At 34.6% G+C, this 21,126-nt stretch overlaps 1 protein-coding gene across 2 annotated transcripts in view; it reads right to left on the reverse strand.

Moving 5' to 3' along the window:
• The window catches only part of VEGFC (vascular endothelial growth factor C), a 124,482-nt gene that overhangs the window by 38,953 nt on the left and 64,403 nt on the right, over window positions 1–21,126 (reverse strand). For both annotated transcript variants that reach the window (XM_039468607.2, XM_074396657.1), the window contains exon 2: window positions 534–747. In XM_039468607.2, coding sequence (XP_039324541.1) covers window positions 534–747 — 214 coding nt within the window. The remainder of the gene's footprint in view (window positions 1–533; window positions 748–21,126) is intronic.

Consider the following 21,126-nt stretch of genomic DNA (forward strand, 5'->3'; position numbering starts at 1 on the left):
TACCCCACCAATTTATGCTATAACATTGTATGCAACATGATCATTTTTTTTTGTGAAGCTTTATGCTAGATACCTCATCAGCTAAGTGTTGCTCTCAGCCAGTTAACTATGAAGCAGCAAGGCAACAAGTGGCATCTGAAAAGGTGATTTCAAATGAAGCGTTTCTAAATCCAAATCAGACAGAAAATTAAGACATAATTATTTGATGAGATAAACAATGTGTAAGTTACTAAACAGGTACAGTGTGTCAAATACAGCTATCTGTTTAAAATTTCCCCATGGCTATCACCTGAAAACACCTGAAAATGTGTGTTGTTATGCACGGAGCTATCTATCTGTATTTTAAGAAATGGTCTTGATATTCAAAGTGAAATCACAAAATGTTGCATTTTGAAGTAATTCTTTATTTTCTATTTGCTTTCCGCCTTAAAGGTGCATTCAGTGATACAAACACTGAAGTTAAAGAACCAGGCTAGCAACTTCCACTGGTTTGTTATATAAGGCTTACCATACATTTTCTTTCTCATACTTACTTTTCAAGATCTCTGCATTATAATGTGCTGCAGCGAATTTTATAGTCTCTTCTGTCCTTGAGTTGAGGTTGGCCTGTTCTTTATTATGTTGCCAGCCTCCTTTCCTTAGCTGACATTTGTACATTTTCCAATATTCTGGGTAGAGTACAGTCATGAGTTCATCTACACTGGACACAGACCGCAACTGCTCCTCCAAATCTTTGCTTGCATGAGCCTATCAAAGAAAAATGAAAGATCAATTACTTAACAGTTTAAGGGATTTAGAAACAAACACAGTATAAAACCGTTAGTTTTAATGTTATCTATGCTCTGTTCCCTAACAAATATACTATTAATTACTCCTAAATTGCTTCACTTTCCTTGGTAATATTATAACCATATTTTAATTTGTATAAACCAAAACAATTTAAAATACATATTTTGTTGTTAGGACAAACATTTTGTGATACAACTATAAAATAATTTTAAAGTAGCTTATTTGTTTTATTCATAGCTCTTTTAAGTAATTGGTCAATTTGTAAGTTTGAAATTTTTTTCATTTGTATCACCCTACTAAACAGATAAAATTACACAGAAATCTGCCCTAATGTGTGGCTTCATTTTTAGTTACCAGCAACAATACAATAAAATTAAGCAGGATGCTTGAGATTAGGAATTTTATTTTCATGGGGGCTATTTCAGAACAAATAATCACATGAAGAAAGGCATTTCAACAACACTGTCACAGTAAGATTTTTATTTTGGCAGAATCGCTCAATATTTCAAAGGAAATTTTGTCATCAAGATTAACACCACTTTTATAAATGAAATAGTTCAGAGAACACTAAATCACCTTGTTAACAACTGACTGCATATATGTGTGCTCATTTAAGTAGAACATTTCAAATTATATTTTAGTAGTTACCATATCTAAGAAATAAATACAATTTTTTTCTAACTTATACTTCGGAATTCGGAAAAAGGAAAGTTGTATAGCTCTATCTATATGCCAAGTGAAATACAACATCAATTGCTTATTTTATATTGCCATGATTATCCCAGATTTTAAATATAAATACATAAGTAAATACTTTGGATATTGGTTCTCAAAGTTTAGTGGGACTGGGAGTCAATGAACAAGCTGTTAGAAATGCAGGTAACTGTCCCCCACCTATCCATGGTTTCCTGGATGGATGAAGAATCTGCATGTTAACAAATTATAGTTTTTCCTTTCTAATTTTTGAAGTACAAAATTAATATATTTGCCTTAAAATTGAAATCCTATTAAATCTGAAAAGTATTTTTCACTTCTATTGTTTATAATCCAAGTCATTCTATATAAGTGATTTTTGTACTCTATAGTGAGAAACATAATCTAATCTCATTTTCTTATTATAGCAGAGTTTCCTAAAAATAAGGTAGGCAATTCTTAATACGAAATGTGTTGCTTCCTATTAGATAATGAAATTGGCTATGAATGTTGGGTTTACCCTTTCACTACCATTTATGGTGTGACTTGAGCATATCACTTAACCTCTATAGGTCTATGTTAGAAAAATGCTTATATTAATCTATTACTTTCTGAAATATATGGGATGATTCCTGATACACCATACAACTATATAAAACAGAATTCTACTGAATACGTGAAGGGTGTTGGTGAGGAGGAGATCTTAGTTTAAATGAAAGTTACAAAATATTCTCTCACATTTTCTTAAACGTTTATAAAATATTTGCCAAAAAATCTCACTTATGACACAAAATTCAAAAGTGTTTCAGAATCTTAAAAGATGACTACTGAAGGGAAAATTATAAAAGTAAAAGTGACCATAAAAATCAAACAACATGTGAGGAGATGGATATGTTAACATGATCATCATTTTACACTGTATACGTACAGCAAAATATCACATCATATACCATAAATATATACCATTTTTTTTTGTCAGTCACACCTCAATAATGTTGGAAAAAGTCAGTATACAGGTATATTTGTGGTCACTGTTACCTGCAGTAAAATGTCACAGATCAGTTTTTGTTTGTTTCTGCTTGTTGAATCTAGAACAAAAGGAACAATAGGGAACTGTGTGTAATTGGAAGGTTCCTGGAACCCTCCGCTACAAGTCAGCTGGGATTAAAGACAGGTTGTAACCTAGACTGATCACACCAATTTCCAGAATAGGCCTGCATGTTCAGTGTAGCAAGAGGAGCTGCAATACAACATCCTTACACAATGTAATCGTAGATATTCACCAAACTCTTAAGAAAGGGATGATGGCAGACAGAGACTTTCAACTAAGTATTATTTGAAGTTTTAAGGAAAACAAATTACTTTTGCATTGTGAAGCTCAGAAATAAGAAATAACTACAACAATATTTATATCTATGAGAAAAAAAAAAAAAAAAACTGTTCCCCCACACAGATCAACTGGAGAACAACGTAAGCATACAATTCACAAGAGGGAAAATGCAATATAAAGAAATGAAAAAAGAAACCAGTAGAAAAGTTATTATACTTATACTCTAAGGCTGAAAAAGGCATTTTGAAAGTGGATACAAAATAAAATGAAAATATTTGTATAACAGAAAACACTACAAAGTAGGAAATTATTTGCAATATACATAAGAGATGAAAATGAACTAATATTCTTAAAATATTGCAAGAATATATTAATGAAAAAATAAACTGGTGCTTCAATAGAAAAATAGGCAAAGTCAAACGGTATTTCTATTTCTAGATCCTTGAGAAATATACCATTTGACCCTGCAATCCCATTACTGGGTATATACCCAAAGGATTATAAATCATTTTGTTATAAAGACACATGCACACGTATGTTTACTGTGGCACTGTTTACGATAGCAAAGACTTGGAACCAACCCAAATGCCCATCAGTGATAGACTGGATAAAGAAAATGTGGCACATACACACCATAGAATATTATGCAGCCATAAAAAAAAGGATGAGTCCACATCTTTTGCAGGGACAAGGATGAAACAGGAAAACACCTCATGTTCTCACTCATAAGTGGGTGTTGAACAATGAGAACACATGGACACAGGGAGGGAAACAACACACACTGGGGCCTGTCAGAGGCATGGGGGTGGGTAGGGGAGGGATAACAGGGGGTGGGAGGATTGGGAAGGGATAACAGTAGGAGAAATACCTATTGTAGATGACCAGGGGATGGATGCAGAAAACCTCCATGGCATGTGTATACCTATGTAACAAGTCTGTATGTTCTGCACATGTACACCAGAACTTAAAGTATAATAAAAAAAGAGAAGTAAAAACAGCCTAAAACATTTGTAAAAATAGAAAAATGGGCAAAAAACTTAAACTGAGTATTATCAAAGAAGAAATACAAAAAACATATATTGTATAATTGCAAAAGTGAAGTAAAGGATAATTCTTTTCAATCCTAGTATAAATTTGTACATCTATTCAAGGAAAATGTGGTATCACACGTTGAAAGGCCTTTAATACATGCTCCATTTAGACACTCAATTCACTGTGGAATTAAATTTCCTATCCAACCAAAATGATAGAATTCTGTCGGGTATATGTACGAATTCACTGTGCAGCTGTGTATATAATAGAATATATAAAGCAACCTAGCAGGCCAGGTGAGATCGCTCACACTTGTAATCTCAGCACTTTGGACGGCTGAGACAAGCAGATCAGGAAGTCAGGAGTTTGAGACTAGCATGGTCAATGTGAAACCCTGACTCTACTAAAAACATAAATATTAGTTGGGTGTGGTGGTACATCCCTGTAATCCCAGCTATTCAGGAGGTTGAGGTTGCAGTAAGCAGAGATTGTGCCATTGCCCTCCAGCTTGGGCAACAGAGTGAGATTGCCTCAAAACAAACAAACAAACAATGCAACCTATACAGACAATAAGAAAGAATTGATGAGATAACTTACAGCAAAAACAGAAATAAGCACAGAAAGGAATGTAATCAAACTCTAAAATGATGATACAGAAGTATAACTTAGATATGAAAAGAGGTTAATTACATATTCTGTGACAAAGTAAGATACACAATTTATACATGACACACACACACAAAGGATCATATATATATATATATATATATATAAAATAATATTTTCACAAAATTAAATTTATAGATAGATTACATATGTGTGTGTGTGAGTAGTGTTAAGAGTAAAAGATATGCAACACACAAAAAAAATAGTTAACTTCTCTGAATTACAGGATTAAGGTAATCATGCTCTTCTTTATACATTTCTGTATTTTAAATTTTAAATGATTATGTAACTTCTTATAACCAAAACAAAATATTCAAAGTAGTCATACTTGAGCATTTGTGAGTCCATATTATTAGCTCTTATTTTACCTTTTCATTTATTTCACTGCTCTTATCCCTATATAGAGTATGCCTTTGATATATTATTTAATTTATAATCATCATTGGCAAAAGCAGTCTATTGCAGATAAATGGAATAAAAATGGCATGAAGACTGAGCAATTAATTCGCTTTTTCCCACTAGACTATAATTATTATTCCCACTATTCTTTTTCCCACTCGACTGTATTATTATTCCACTGTTGTGGAAGGAAAAGAAGCTTTATTATCAAAAGATCTAGATTTCTATCTTTGCTACAGATCATATTTAACTACGATTAGACTTCATCTCTTTGAACCTCATTTTACTCTGTAAAATGGAAATAAGAGTATCTTTCTCATAGAGTTTTTGTGGTGATCCAAGTAGACATTTGATATACAAGTATAATATGACTCTGGTAGGCAGAGTGGAACTGTCATTATAACATCTTTAGGGAACAAAAGCACAGTACAGAGATTGTCAAATACATTGAAATTTTTACACCATTAGTCTACCTCAGTACTGTCCAAGTCCTGGGGCAGTATCAGATTTGTCTTCTGCATTTTCACTCTAAATGACTAGTAACCTAGGAAGTGAGCATTACCATCTAACTGATAGGGTTGTTCAGTGAATATCTCAGTGAATAGAGACAGGACTGTGCACCACCTAACCATGGCACATTCACATTCACATTCACATTCACATTCTAGTTTGGAAGAATTTGAAGAGGTCCCAGTAAATTAGAATGAGTTTTGAGCCATGGACATACCAAAATCTTTCAAGTTTAAGTGTTATGCATATGAAAGCCAAGTTCCTTTCTAATGCTTTCTTGAGCCTTATGTACACCAATGTTTTCAAGAACACTGAGGTCATTGTTTGAATATTAATATATTCCTTTATCTTTCAAAGGCTTGTTGCAATTTAAAATAGACAGAGCCTTACAAATGGATACTTCACTGTAATAAAAACTTCAACAAATATAAAATTAATCTAATTTTGCACTCCAACTTGGATGGATCAATTAGGAGATACTAGTAACTAGTAATCATCAGCATTTATGCACTAACAAACAGTAACCTATATGATATTCAGAGGAGTATCCTGAGATGCTATGGAAGCCAAAGCTGAGTTTGCAATGACAACATCAATGAGCTACAGAGAATCAGGAGTAATTCCCTTCCTTGATCATTTATACGTCTAAAAGGCATTCCCTTCTGACAACAGAAGGATGATACAAGATCTCTCTTTCCAGGAGAAATTACAAGATGACAAAGAGTTTTGGGGTTTCTCCTGCACTCTATAACTCTTTGGTTATGAAGAGCCATAACATGAGGTGATAAGCACTTAGGGGAGAATTGACGACTTTATGTTTTACACACGTAAGTTTTTTAAAAACTAATTTTTCTCTTGCTACTCTGCCTTGACTAAGGGTTATGCAGACGCCCATTAGGAAGAAGCCACAAGTGCATGCAAGTTGTCCTACTCATAATATCCCTGAGAGTCAATAGTAAGTGCGAAGCAGACGGGACATCTAGGGTTAATATTCCTGGTTCTGAACTTGCTGATGAGTGGAATTTAAAATCTATAAAAATCTTTTAAAAAATCTACAAAACCAATGCCAGCAGTCTCCTAAAATTAACTATCTTAGTTAATGACCAAGTTATATATAAATCTAACACATTTAATAATTTTATGAAGTTTAAAATCATGCAGAAATACATAGACTTGAATTATGAAAAGTTTTCTTTTACCTAGGAGCATATACTCTTATAAAACAATAATAATCAAAATTGAAATAATGGGCAAGAGTAGATCTAAAGAAACATCTGTACCACATTTTCCCTATCCAGTCTATCATCGTTGGGCATTTGGGTTGGTTCCAGGTCTTTGCTATTGTAAACAGTGCTGCTATGAACATTCGTGTGCATGTGTCCTTATAGTAGAAAGATTTCTAATCCTTTGGATATATACCCAGTAATGGGATTGCTGGGTCAAATGGGATTTCTATTTTTAGGTCATTGAGGGATCGCCACACTGTCTTCCACAATGGTTGAATTAATTTACATTCCCACCAACAGTGTAAAAGTTTTTCTATTTCTCCACATCCTCTCCAGCATCTGTGGTTTCCAGATTTTTTAACGATCGCCATTCTAACTGGTGTGAGATGGTATCTCAATGTGGTTTTGATTTGCATTTCTCTAATGACCAGTGATGATGAGCATTTTTTCATATGTTTGTTGGCCTCCTGTATGTCTTCTTTTGTAAAGTGTCTGTTCATATCCTTCACCCATTTTTGGATGGGCTTGTTTGTTTTTTTCTTGTAGATCTGTTTTAGTTCTTTGTAAATTCTGGGTATCAGCCCCTTGTCAGATGGGTAGACTGCAAAAATTTTTTCCCATTCTGTTGGTTGCCGATTCACTCTACTGACTGTTTCTTTTGCTGTGCATAAGCTGTGGAGTTTGATTAGGTCTCATTTGTCTATTTTGGCTTTTGTTGCCATTGCTTTTGGTGTTTTGGTCATGAAGTCCTTGCCTACGCCTATGTCCTGAATGGTTTTGCCTAGATTTTCTTCTAGGGTTTTTATGGTGTTAGGTCTGATGTTTAAGTCTTTAATCCATCTGGAGTTAATTTTGGTGTAAGGTGTCAGGAAGGGGTCCTGTTTCTGCTTTCTGCACGTGGCTAGCCAGTTTTCCCAACACCATTTATTAAACAGGGAATCCTTTCCCCATTGCTTGTTTTTGTCAGGTTTGTCGAATATTACGCTGCCATCAAAAATGATGAGTTCACGTCCTTTGTAGGTACATGGATGAACCTGGAAACCATCATTCTCAGCAAACTGACACAAGAGCAGAAAATCAAACACCGTATATTCTCACTCATAGGCGGGTGTTGAACAATGAGAACACATGGACACAGGGAGGGGAGCACTACACACTGGAGTCCGTTGGGGGGAAATGGGGGAGGGATGGGGGGGTGGGGAGGTGGGAAGAGATAGCATGGGGAGAAATGACAGATACAGGCGAGGGGATGGAAGGCAGAAAACCACACTGCCATGTATGTACCTATGTAACAATCCTGCATGTTCTTCACATGTACCCCAAAACCTACAATGCAATTAAAAAAAAAAAACAAAAGAAATGCCTGGTCACAGTATAAGCTGAGTATCCTTATCCAAAATGCTTGGGATTAGAAGGTTTTTGAATTTTGGATTTTTGTTTGTTTTTAAAATAGTTGTATTTTACTGGTTGAGCAACCCAAATCCAAAATGGTCCAATGAGCATTTCATCTGAATGTCATGTTGAATGTCAAAAAGTTTCATATTTTGGAACATTTCAGACTTTAGAGTTTTAGAATAGGGATATTCAACCCGTACCGCATTTTCATGAAGTAGCCACAAAGGGTCACAGGCAAATCTGGTTACTTGTCCAATATATCTGTATTGTGTGGAGAGGGAAAAAAAAATAACCTAATGTTCAAACTGGAAAACAAGGAATGTTTATAAATTTTTAACTGTCCATATAATATCTTATATGGACAGTTAAAAAGCTTATAAATTTTTTAATCATCCATATACCATCTTTAAAAGTTCGACCTAATACCTCATATTTGAAAAAAATGTATACTACAACAGATAATTGTATAAAGTAAAGCATAAGGAGGATTACTTGCTCAAATGATCAGATTAATAATATAAGAACTTCACTAAAAAGTTTTAAAACAAAATATTTATCATATTATTCATTACATGTATCATCTCTGTGTCCTAAGAAGACAAATTATCAATTGGCATTAATTTCTCATAGGTAGTTACCAAAGTCAATAACTGTATACTGCCATTGGGTTTTCCTTCTTTCTTTCTTGAAAATAGAGTCAGATCAAATTATCAGAAAAAGTAGTTGCTAGTGATTATTCCCCTAAAATAGCAAAGAAACTTGCACATTCTCATTTCTTTTATTAAAAATGGCAGTTGTATAACAAATGAACTTGCAGGTTCTTTCATTTTCTTCAGCTCTCTATGCTGGGCAAATTTGTACATTTAAAAAATATATTCTAATTATTTAAAAATACTATCTTTTAAGCAAAAATTGGGTGAGGTGGCAGAATAAACAAAGTTTTGGATTTGAGAAATCTTCCAATACATAGTTACAAAATTCACTTTTAAAATCCCCCTCTGGTAGAGAGTCATCAATAAATATGGAAATTCAAATGTATCCTCTAAGGAGTAGAGATTTATAAATACTTCACATAACCTTAGCAAACCATTTTACCTAATGTTTCAGTGAAGGTGTCAGGATTCTTTCACTTTCAAGCCACCCATCATCCATGTCTACACAGTTGATGTGCCACAGATAGGAAACCCTGGAATATTAGAAGTTTCTAATTGGAAAATTTAAATTTAAATTTTCAATTCAATTTCCATCTGAAATGTTCTATTGCAAATGTTGAAAATAATGCCATAAACAAAAGCCAAAATAGACAAATGGGACCTAATCAAACTTCACAGCTTCTGCACGGCAAAAGAAACAGTCATTAGAGTGAATCGGCAACCAACAGAATGGGAAAAAATTTTTGCAGTTTACCCATCTGACAAAGGGCTGATATCCAGAATTTACAAAGAACTAAAACAGATCTACAAGAAAAAAGCAAAGAAGCCCATTCAAAAGTGGGCAAAGGATATGAACAGACACTTTACAAAAGAAGACATACAGGAGGCCAACAAACGTGAAAAAATGCTCATCATCACTGGTCATTAGAGAAATGCAAATCAAAACTACATTGAGATACCATCTCACACCAGTTAGAATGGTGATCATTAAAAAATCTGGAGACAACAGATGCTGGAGAGGATGTGGAGAAATAGGAACACTTTTACACTGTTGGTGGGAGTGTAAATTAGTTCAACCATTGTGGAAGACAGTGTGGCAATCCCTCAAGGACCTAAAAATAGAAATCCCATTTGACCCAGCAATCCCATTACTGGGTATATGTCCAAAGGATTAGAAATCATTCTACTATAAGGACACATGCACACGAATGTTCATTGCAGTACTGTTTATAATAGCAAACACCTGGAACTAACCCAAATGCCCATCGATGATAGACTAGACAGGGAAAATGTGGTACATATATACCATGGAATATTATGCAGCCATCAAAAACGATGAGTTTGTGTCCTTTGTAGGGACATGGATGAACCTGGAAACCATCATTCTCAGCAAACTGACACAAGAGCAGAAAATCAAACATCGCATGTTCTCACTCATAGGCGGGTGTTGAACAATGAGAACACATGGACACAGGGAGGGGAGCACTACATACTGGGGTCTGTTGGGGGGAAATGAGGGAGGGATGGGAGGTGGGGAGGTGGGGAGAGATAGCATGGGGAGAAATGCCAGATATAGGTGAAGGGGAGGAAGACAGCAAATCACACTGCCATGTGTGTGCCTATGCAACAATCTTGCATGTTCTTCATATGTACCCAAAACCTAAAATGCAATTTAAAAAAAAGACCCATATTCAGAAAAAAAAATAATGCCATTGTAGAGAATAGACCTTTTATATCTATTAACAGCATAAAATCTTATTTTTCTAGTCATTTTTTAGCTTGTTACCTGTTTTAAGTAAACAAAAAACTGAAAAATATATTTCATCAAAATCTAAGTAGGCTCTTAGGATTGTAAATATTCATTTACTCTCTAATGTAATACCAAAGTAGACAATCAGTTACTTCTGCATAATCAACACACTGGAAAACAAGGTAGTCTGTATGCATTGATTTCCTGCACTGAAAACTACTTGTTTGACTTTTCTGGAAGGGAATCCTCATTGATTTCATTTTGGCAAATGGCAAAATAACTTCAGAAGTATCAATTCAAACCTCTTTCCATATATGACTGCAAAAACAGTACTGTGTAGGTGAAGCAAAAAAATAACAAATGCAATTATTCACTGAATATTAAGGCAATTCCAAGGAATTAAAATTGATTACTCCAATATTCCAATATATAGAACAGCAGAGCACTGGTTCTCAAATCAGGGTTGATTTGCCAATGACACATCCTCCCTCCGCCTTCCAATCACACAGTCCCCACTTGCTCCTTTTGTTCACTTTTCAGAATTGTGGCACTAGTGAGTAGAGGCCAGGACTGCTGCTAATTATTCTACTATGCACAGAAAATTCTCCTTCAAAAAAAAGAAATTACCCAGGTTAATGTATCAGTAGTGACACTACTGGGAAACCCTGCAGTTAAGTAAGAGTGGGCTTTGTCAGATAAAATAATTTAGCTGTATAGGTAATTTACTAGCCTCTTAACACATCAGAAAGTTGAAATTTGCTTGAATTTCACCCTGTAAATCACATAGAAATGTCAGAATGAGTTAATGAATGAATCTAAAATACCACTAGCAACTATATTGAGTAAATGTTCTTAGGGAGAATTATTTATTGATCAGGGTAACATATTTTTCTTTTACACCGGCATTTCTCAATGGTGTTCCCTTGTTTCAGAAAGAGAACAGAATGGAGCAGTTCAGACACAGTATTCTTAGGTAAGTAAATATAAAATGTTTCAAAATTATTTTCCTTTGATTGCCTGTAATTTCAAATACAACTTTTATATCTTTTTGGAAAAGGTTTATCCATAAAATTCTTTTGAAATTAAAAAGATTAATGGGTTATTATAATATTTCTGTTTAGTAATATTTCATTTCTTCTTTGAAATTTTAAAGTCCAATTTATGTCAATGCTGTTTAGTACTAAATGTGGTATTAATATTAAAGATACCATTTAAAAAACCCTTCTAATTAATGAATAAAGTGAAGAAATAATGAGTATATATAGTGTGATAAATTTTTACAAACTGAAAAAAATACCTATAATCATATCTAGATCAAGAAACAGAACACTGACCACAACTTAGAAGCTATCTTTATTCTCATTTATAACTCTTCACAAAATGCAGCTAAGAATTGTTGATTCCTGCCAACATAAGTAGTTTTTAGTTTTTTCAATTTACATAACTGAAATCCTATAGTATATAATCTTCAGTATTTGAGTATTCTTCTTCTCAACCTGATTTTGTGAAGTTTCTCTGCTGACTGGTTTTCCAGTGCATGAAATACTGCAATTTATTATCTAGTTTATTCTCTATGTGCCCTTTAGTGGACATAGTATGCATTGTTATCAGCGGAGGATATATGAACAGAAATGGAATTGATATAGAAATCAGAGCAGTGAAGCAAACGAAAGGGTAATATGAGAGCTAATAATATGGCCTCCCAAAATGCTTGGGTATTACTACTTTGAACATTTTGTTTTGGTTATAAAAAGTTGTATATTGTTCATCATTTAAATTTTTTTAATTTTAAAATACAGAAATGTATAAAGAAGAACATGATTACCTGAATCCTGTAATTCAGAGAAGATATTTATTTTTAGTTGCATATCTTACACTCTTAACACTACATGCACACACATATGCAATCTATATATAAATTTTATTTTGTAAAAAGCTTATATTTTAAGTATCTATGATCCGTGTGTGTGTGTATGTGTATGTGTGTGTGTAGTGTATAAATTGTGTATCCTTTGTCACAGAATAATCATGAACCTCTTTCATATCTAAGTTATACATCTGTATCATCATCTTATAGTTTTATTACATTCCTTTCTATAATAATTTCTGTTTTTACTACAAGCTATCTCATCAGTTCTTTATTACTGTCTGCATAGGTTGCTTTTGATATTCACTATTATATCACTTCTGTTAGATAGGAAATTTTATTCCTAAGTGAATTTGCTATCTAACTGGAGCATGTATTAAAGGCCTTTCAACTTGCAATAGCACATTTTCCTTGAACAGATGTACAAATTTATACACCCACCAGGATTGAAAAGAATTACAGTTTCCTTCACTTTTGCCATCATGTAATATGTATTTTTAATATTTCTTCTTTGTTAATATTCAGTTCAAGTTCTTTGCCCATCTTTCTACTGAAGCACCAGTTTATTTTTTCATTAGCATATTCATGCAATATTTTAAGAATATTAGTCCACTTTCATCTGTTACATGCATTGCAAATAATTTCTTATTTTATTGCCTTTTAATTGTTTTGCAGTGTTTTCTACCATACACATATTTTCATTTCATTTTATATTCACCTTTAGAAAAACCTTTTCAGCCCAAGAATATACATAATAATTTTATTACTTTTTTCCTTTTTTAATATTGTATTTTCCCTATTGTGATCCACATGACTCCATATGTTGTTGCTTCTTTTTCTGGACTTTTGGATTTGCTTCATTGATCCTTTGGTCTAACCTTATGCTAAAACCATACTATAACAGCTTTATAATTAACCTTAATATTAAGCATATTATTTGGTTTATACCTGTGATAGCACCAATTCTGATAATATTATTGATATACAAGTTTTTCCAACCTCATTTTCTTCTTCTATGACTAATTTCAATTATGCTTTTGAAAAAAACCTTGGGGTACTTGACAGCATTAAATAATATATGTCAAATGCATAGACCAGTACTGTAGATGTTGACATTCAAAGATAGCTATAGTTAGTAATGGCTGTAGTAGTGGAAATTATAGTAAACATGTTACTAGTAATTAATGGATATTTATTAAATTGTATAGTAGGTTCAATTCTCAAAGCATACATTAATATTTTCATTCACTTGAAACCTATATTCTTTGTGAAATCAAATTTCCCCAAAGGTACACACTACTTAAAATAACACAACGCAAACCCAAAGATGTAACAATGTCTGACTGAATTTTGAGTTTTCAAAGAGAGAACAAACTTTGGAGGACCATACATGTATGGTATAAGATAACTGTAACAGCATGTGTTTTGGACAACGATATACTTGTGTTTGAATCTTAACTTCTCCACCTACTATTTCTGTGATCTCTGAGGCTCACTTCCTCATTTGAAATATGAAGACTGCTGTTAACAATGAAATGAGTTACTGTGAAGTATGGTATATAAATAGCTCAATGCTTGATTATACCAGGTCTCTGTCCTAAGTTCTTCTCAAGTGTATATGTATTTTATTATTTTCTTCTTCCTTCTTTTGGTTAGGCTTGAGCTGAATTTATTATTATTTGAGATAGATGATTTTTTTCTTCCTCTGTTTCCATTTATGAAGAAATCCTTTATTTATTTGCCTCTATTTCTTTTTTATGTCATTATGTCCCTTTACACAGCAGAGTTAGAAATACGCTTTTCTACCTGCTGCAAGGAGTTATATGAAAGACCAGTATTATGCCAAACATGTCAGCCTTTTCTCAAATAGGTGCAATGTGTTCAGAGCAAGGTAATTCCAAAAAGTCATCATATTCCTTATTACTCCCCTAAAATACATCTTTTTAGGATCTGGAGGCCTGGATAATCAGGAGCCATTAAGCCTGTTAGGAAAGGCTGAGTGAAAAGAGAGTCAAAAAAGAAAAACAGGATTATCAGAGGGGAAACATATCCAAAAAACATAGACTAACTTCTCAAGGAAATCAGGAGACAGAATAAAGCTTCAGAAACTGGGACAGGGACTCATGATGTTTTACTGATTTTCAAAGTGATTATGATATGCCCACTCTTATGCAAGGCAGTAGGCCAATACAAAAGTCAACAGCTGCCATCATTCCTTGATCTGTCTTATTTTGGCAAAGAATCAGTTGCATCTAGAGTCAAGACATTCCTAAGCATCTTGTAATCCAGAGCTCTCAAAGGCATGAACATGCCTTTTTCTTAAAATGATCACAGCAAATATCATTCCACACATCTAAACACAATGCATTGTAGCCAAAAAGAAAGAGCCTGTGTCCAGAGTATTTAAGGGTTTGCAGAGCGTGTCTTGAAAGGAGGAAGATCAAAGTAGGACATGTCACAAGAACTAAAGTAAATGACAATAGCAGATGAGATTAGAAGCCCATTTAAACTTTCCTCTCCAGCTCTGCTGTTGCTATTCCCAAAGTTCATGCTTAAATTACCTTGTAAGAAATTACAGGTGAGAGCAAATTGTTTTCCCTACCACTGCTTTTCTCTCTCCACATGCATCCTATCCATACACCAGCTGATCACTGTTTTTGAAGCATCTCATCTGATACTTCCTTCCTCAAAGGTCTCTCCTGGTAGCCCACTAACTAGTGAATGAAGCTTACATATATTCTGGAAGTCCTAGGTAGTTTTTTAAATAAATGTAGTTAAGGATAATAATAATACTCCCAAAGCCTATGGTCCCCCATCTATAAAATGTAGATGATAAAACATATTTTGCAAAGCTATTGTGTGTATAAATATGATGATATTTGTAAAGGTCATAAGGAGAAGGCAGATATACCAGGAAGTCACTGGAATCTGATACAATATTTTAAATAACTAAGTAAGGAAAATATGATTTTATAACTTTTATTGAATGACTACTATGTGCCAAGGAATATTCAAGGCATGCTACTTATAAACAAGGTCTCTCCTTTCATAGCGTTTATAAGAGTTTACATTTATTTTGAGAGCTAAGAATATTAATTATCAGCTCCTTAGAATTTGTTATTTCCAAAGAATTTGTGAATTTTCAGGCGTACCTGCTTTGTGTATTGCAATTAATTCCAGATGAATTTCTTGTTTGCTTACATGCCTTTGGTTCTAAAAGATTCCAGATTAGTTACTAAAGTGGCAGGGCGGGGAACTTGTTGCTATGAAACAATGTTGAGTAAAACAAAGTTGAATTATTTAACCAGAAGTACTGTGTCTAAAAATACAAAAATCCGATTTTGCAGTTTTACCAGCTCTTGAGCTGTTAAATTTCTCCCTGTTAAATGGGTAGCTAAAACCCATTTAAGAATTCACTTCAAAGTAGGGCCAGGTGTGGTGGCTTATGCCTGTAATCCCAGCACTTTGGGAGGCTGAGGCAGGCAGATCACCTGAGGTCAGGAGTTGGAGACCAGCCTGGCCAACATGGTGAAACCCCATCTCTACTAATAATACAAAAATGAGCCAAGTGAGTGGTGGTAGGTGACTGTAATCCCAGCTACTCAGGAGGCTGAGGCAGGAGACTCACTTGAACCTGGGAGGCAGAGATTGCAGTGAGCCAAGATTGCACCATTGCACTCCAGCCTGGGTGACAGAGCAAGACTCTGTCTCGAGAAAAAAAAAAAAATCAAAGTAACAAAATCATAAATTCTATATATGCTTTTCTTTATAAAGTTATTTGCTCATCTAATTACATTCTATAGTACTGACTTTGGATCACAATCTTACCCCACTTCTGGAAGAGGGGTGTGTGTGTGTGTGTGTGTGTGTGTGTGTGTGTGTGTGTGTGTCTGTGTGATATGGTTGGAGTAGGCTCAGCACATACATTAAGTAAATAAGCAAGTTGGAGAAACAACTGAAGATTACAACTATATCTAATTCATCAACAAGGATTTGGAAAGTCTTTCTAAGGTCAAGGTCAATATCACTTAATCAGCTTTGGGAAAATTACTTATTTTGAGAAATCACAGACATTCCCTTATCAATCTAGGTTCTCTTAGATTCCTAACTGCTTACATTAAGAACAAATTTGCTCAACCTGTTGTCCAGCATCAAGGTTCTTTTATGAAAATATCATGCCGCAATGTTTCTCAATTTTTTGCTATTCAGACATCCAAATTAACAATGACTTCCCTTATGCAACTTAACTTTTATGATGTTTTCAGCAGGTGTATCCTTGTAAATGCTACTGCTATGGTAAGAACATAGGGAGAAATACTCTTTATTGAAAGAGGATGACATTTTAAAAATATGTTGACAGTTTGGGGTAACAAGTATTTGCTGCAACTATCCTGGTCCTAACAAATAATAATTTAGACAAACAAGTACTATGTTGAAGATTCAGCCAGTGCAATTTTACTGTTAATTCAATGATTACATATTTAAAATTCAATATTACATATTTAGCAATATTTTCCAGGCATACTTCTGTATTGCAAATGTATTTGCTAAATTGGATATCACTTTAACACAAAAGGACTTATGTTCTTTACTTATTCCTCTCTTCCCCCAAAATAATCCCTGAATAAATTGATTTCATTTGTTTTTTAAGAGTCCCTGAAAATAAGCATTTTCTCTCTGTTGACCATTATCACATACAAATAAAGCAAATAATGAGAACTGACATAAATTTTAAAACTTTCACAGTTACAATAAAGTCAAGGTTATACAATGTATTCCCAAGAGATCAAGAGATCTAGATGACAAAAGAGAAAGAAAGTCAAAGACAGAGAGAGACAGAAAAGGTGAGTTAAGAAGAATATAACTGGCCGGGCATGATGGCACACACTTGTAGTCCCAGCCCCTTGAGAGTATGAGACAGGAGGAAGCTTGAGTCCAGAAGTTCAAGACCAGCCTGGGCAATGAAGCAAGATCCCATGTCAAAAATTATATTTATCTATAATACTATATAACTGTCTTATGATAAATTAATCATCACCAGTATCAAAGCAAGCCAAATCATATTTACTCATTCATACAACAAACATTTATTGAATATTTAGATGTGACAGATTTTTCCAGGTACCATACGAGGTAAAGGAATAAATCAGAAACGAATACTTCAAGAGGAAGAGGAGACATAAACTACAAGATAGACAGCAGTAGGTACCACAAGGAAAGAAGAAAAAGTTATTGGGAGCTCTGAGGAAGTGACAGTCTTTTCAGTGGTATTCAGGAAAAGCTCTTTGGAGAAATTCACTCCAGACCTCTCACTTTTTCCAGTACTACTTATGAGAGCCAACAGAGAACAGCTCTACACAGGTGAGAAGTGGGAGGGTAGACATGAAACAAAGCCATTTTAATACAAATGGACATCATTTTCAAATTATTTTTCTGTATTCTGAAGATAATTTTTATTTGGAAATGTGTGTGTGTGTATATATATATATATATATATATATATATATAATAATTTCTAAGTCTCTGTTTTAGCTGGTTTCACATTGACAGACTTTCTTCTCGACCAAACTTTGGACAGACGCCTCTGAGCCTTTTTCTACCAGACCTCACTCTTAGGCTTCTGTGTTTACCCTAGCAGATTTCTGCTAAGTCAGTTTCAAGAGAACCCTCCTACCCTTGATATCTGATCATCCAGGATGTCTCACCTGATCTGCATCTCCCACAACCCCCCATGTGAAATCTGATCATCCTAACTATCCCATTAAGTCAGTTTAACAAGAATTCCCATACCCTCGATATCTCCTCTGAGCATTTTTCTTTCCACAGACCCCCCCACCCTACCTACACCTTGGCTACAAATCCTTACTTGTTCCTTTTGAATCTGGAGTTGAGCCCGATCTCTCTCCCCTGTTGCTAAACTCTTGACACCTATTGCAATAGTCCTGAATAGTCTTCCTTACCGTTTTAACAACGGTTAAGAAAGTTTAGGTTTAAGTAAATTAGGTTTCTTCTAACACTGCTCACTACTACTTCATTTATTCCATGCCAGTTTATTCCCATGCTAATTCCAAGCCATCCTCACACTTACTTGATTCCTCTATTTTTGCTTTCAGTGGATGAATTTGCCACATACCTTACAAACAAAAGCAAAAACGTTAAACAGAAACTCACGTACACACCATCTCCAAATCTTTCATCTCCTTTCAGGACAACTAATAAAATGCTTCTCATTCTCTCCAAAGTCACTAATTCGACAGGTGTTAGGATCCTTTTTCTTTACTGCTTTCACTAATGTTCCTATTAGCATACAAGCCAGCTGCTCTCCCAAATTAAAAAATAAAAATAAAAAACAAACAGAAAAATAACAAGCACAATAAAAAATCTTCTCTAAGTCCACAATCTTATTGAGCTACTCTCATTATTATGCTCTCCTTCAGAGCTTATATTTTTGAAAGCCCTGTTTATATCTGCACTATTCTCTCCTTCCCAGTCACCACTCAACACTCCAAGTTGGTTTCCATTACTATTACTTCATTGGAAAAAGGTCCCAGTAACTTCTAGGCAAGCTGCCCTTTGTCCCAACACATCTCACCTCTGTTTTGTGGATCACCCTGTTATTATTCTATTAAAACCATGTGCTCATTGCCCACGTGTGGTGGCTCACGCCTGTAATCCCAGCACTCTGGGAGGCCGAGGCAGGCAGATCATGAGGGCAGGAGTTTGAGATCAGCCTGGCCAACATGGTGAAATCCCATCTCTACTAAAAAAAATATATATATATATATATACAAAAATCAGCCAGACATGGTGGTGGACCCCTGTATCCCGGCTACTCAGGAGGCTGAGGTGGCAGAAGAATCACTTGAACCCAGGAAGCAAAGGTTGCAGTGAGCTGAGACCATGCCATTGCAGTCCAGCCTTGGTGACAAAGCAAGACTCTGTGTAAAAAAAAAAAAAAAAAAAAAAAAAAAAAAAAAAAAAAAGAAAGAAAAGAAAAAAAGAGAAAAAAACACTTGTGTACTTCTCTCCTTGAGACCATGCTCTTCTGCTCTTCCACCTCCCTTAATGGCTATTATTATCGGTAACCTGTGCTGACTTCTCCCAGACATAATCCTGAAGATTTTAGTTCTCAGGGTCCAGAAACAATTTCCCTTATTTATACTCCTTTCTGAATATCCTCAGCTCTCTCCAATCCTCCCAAAATGATGTGTGTCTGAAGACTCAAATAAGCATATCAGCCCAAACTTGTCCTCAAAGTCATCTGCCATTAGATTTCTCAACATTTCATTCTTAACATATCTAAAATGGGATTCATTAATTGATTCTCTAAATCTATTTCCTAACATCTAATTAAATCTTACTAAGCAGGTTCTCATTCAACAGTCCAGGAATAACATTTAGTATCTTTTTCCATCACACCAAAGTATAATCTGTCAACGAGTTCTAATGATCTTACCTCCAAACTCCAGCAATGTTTCTCCATGTCCTCCTATCTAACCCGCTAGCTGCCATCCTCTCTCACCTGATTCACTGCATTACCCCATATTCAGTCTTCTCAGTTGCTCTGTTGATTCCCCCAATGAACTCGCCACACAAAAATCAGAACAATCGCTGAGACACACTGAATGCTGCCATTCACCCATTTAATCAGTGTCAGTGGTTTACTATCACACTTCAGATGAAATCCAACGGCCAACTCCAAGGCTCTGAATGATTTGGCTCCTGCTAATTATCCAATTTTCTCCAATTTCATTTCATACCATTCCTGTGCTTACTTGTAGAACTTCGGTGTTTTCAAAACTCCAAACTCATTTCAAACTTTAATCTGTTTCCTCTCCTGGAATTATCCTCCTCTGGTATTATACAGAGCTGGAGCTTTCTCTTCATTAAGGTCTCAATTTTCCTGGTAAGTAATCACTGCAGCTTTCTAAAGACCCTAATTCACACAATCTACTTTAGCACCTTATTTATTTCCTTCATATCACTCAGGCATTGTAAACACTAGCTTGTTTTTTTTAATCTATGTACTCTTATTACTCCCCTACATGCTTATTTTGTTGTCTACCATGTACTTTCTCCCTTGTAGTGAACCAGGCATATGGTATTCACTGTAGAAATAAATGAAAGAAGATGATAGGTATAGACAATTTGCTTTCATTTTTCATGTCCTGAAATAACTTTATATATAATAGTTTCCTGACTGGTCATGATGGCTCACATATATAATCCCAGCACATGGGAGGACAGCATGAGCCCAAGAGTTTGAGACCAGCAAGACCCCATCTCTACAAAATAAAAAAAAATCGCAAAAATTAGACACAGTGGTCCACCTCTGTAGTCACAGCTAGTTAAGAGGCTGAGGTGGGAGGATCACTTTTTGAGCCCAGAAAGTTGACCGTGTGATGACCTATGATCACACCTGCATTCCAGACTGGGCCACAGAGTGAGACCCTGCCTCAAAATAAAATAAAATAAAACAAAAATATTTTCTAAATTCAAAGTAAAACAATATAAAAAATTAAAAGTAAATTACTTACAATCTTATTATAGTTACCCAAACAGTAATCAGTTATAGTGCTACATTTGTTTTCTTTTGGTATATAAAGTTTTATTTTAGAAGTTGTTTCCTGTTTGGTCTGAATTGAGAAATTTAAAAAAAATTAATGCAATTCTCTCCTTAGATAGAATGCTGAAAAAACAGTAAAACATTTTCATTTCAACTAATCATTTCTATATTTAAACACTTCAACCAGATTAAGTCAATGGTAGGTTAGGAAATTCACATCCCTTTAATCTGAATATTATTCTCTATTTTC

This window comes from Saimiri boliviensis, chromosome 3 (assembly GCF_048565385.1).
Source record: "Saimiri boliviensis isolate mSaiBol1 chromosome 3, mSaiBol1.pri, whole genome shotgun sequence".
In the NCBI taxonomy this organism is placed as follows: domain Eukaryota; kingdom Metazoa; phylum Chordata; class Mammalia; order Primates; family Cebidae; genus Saimiri; species Saimiri boliviensis.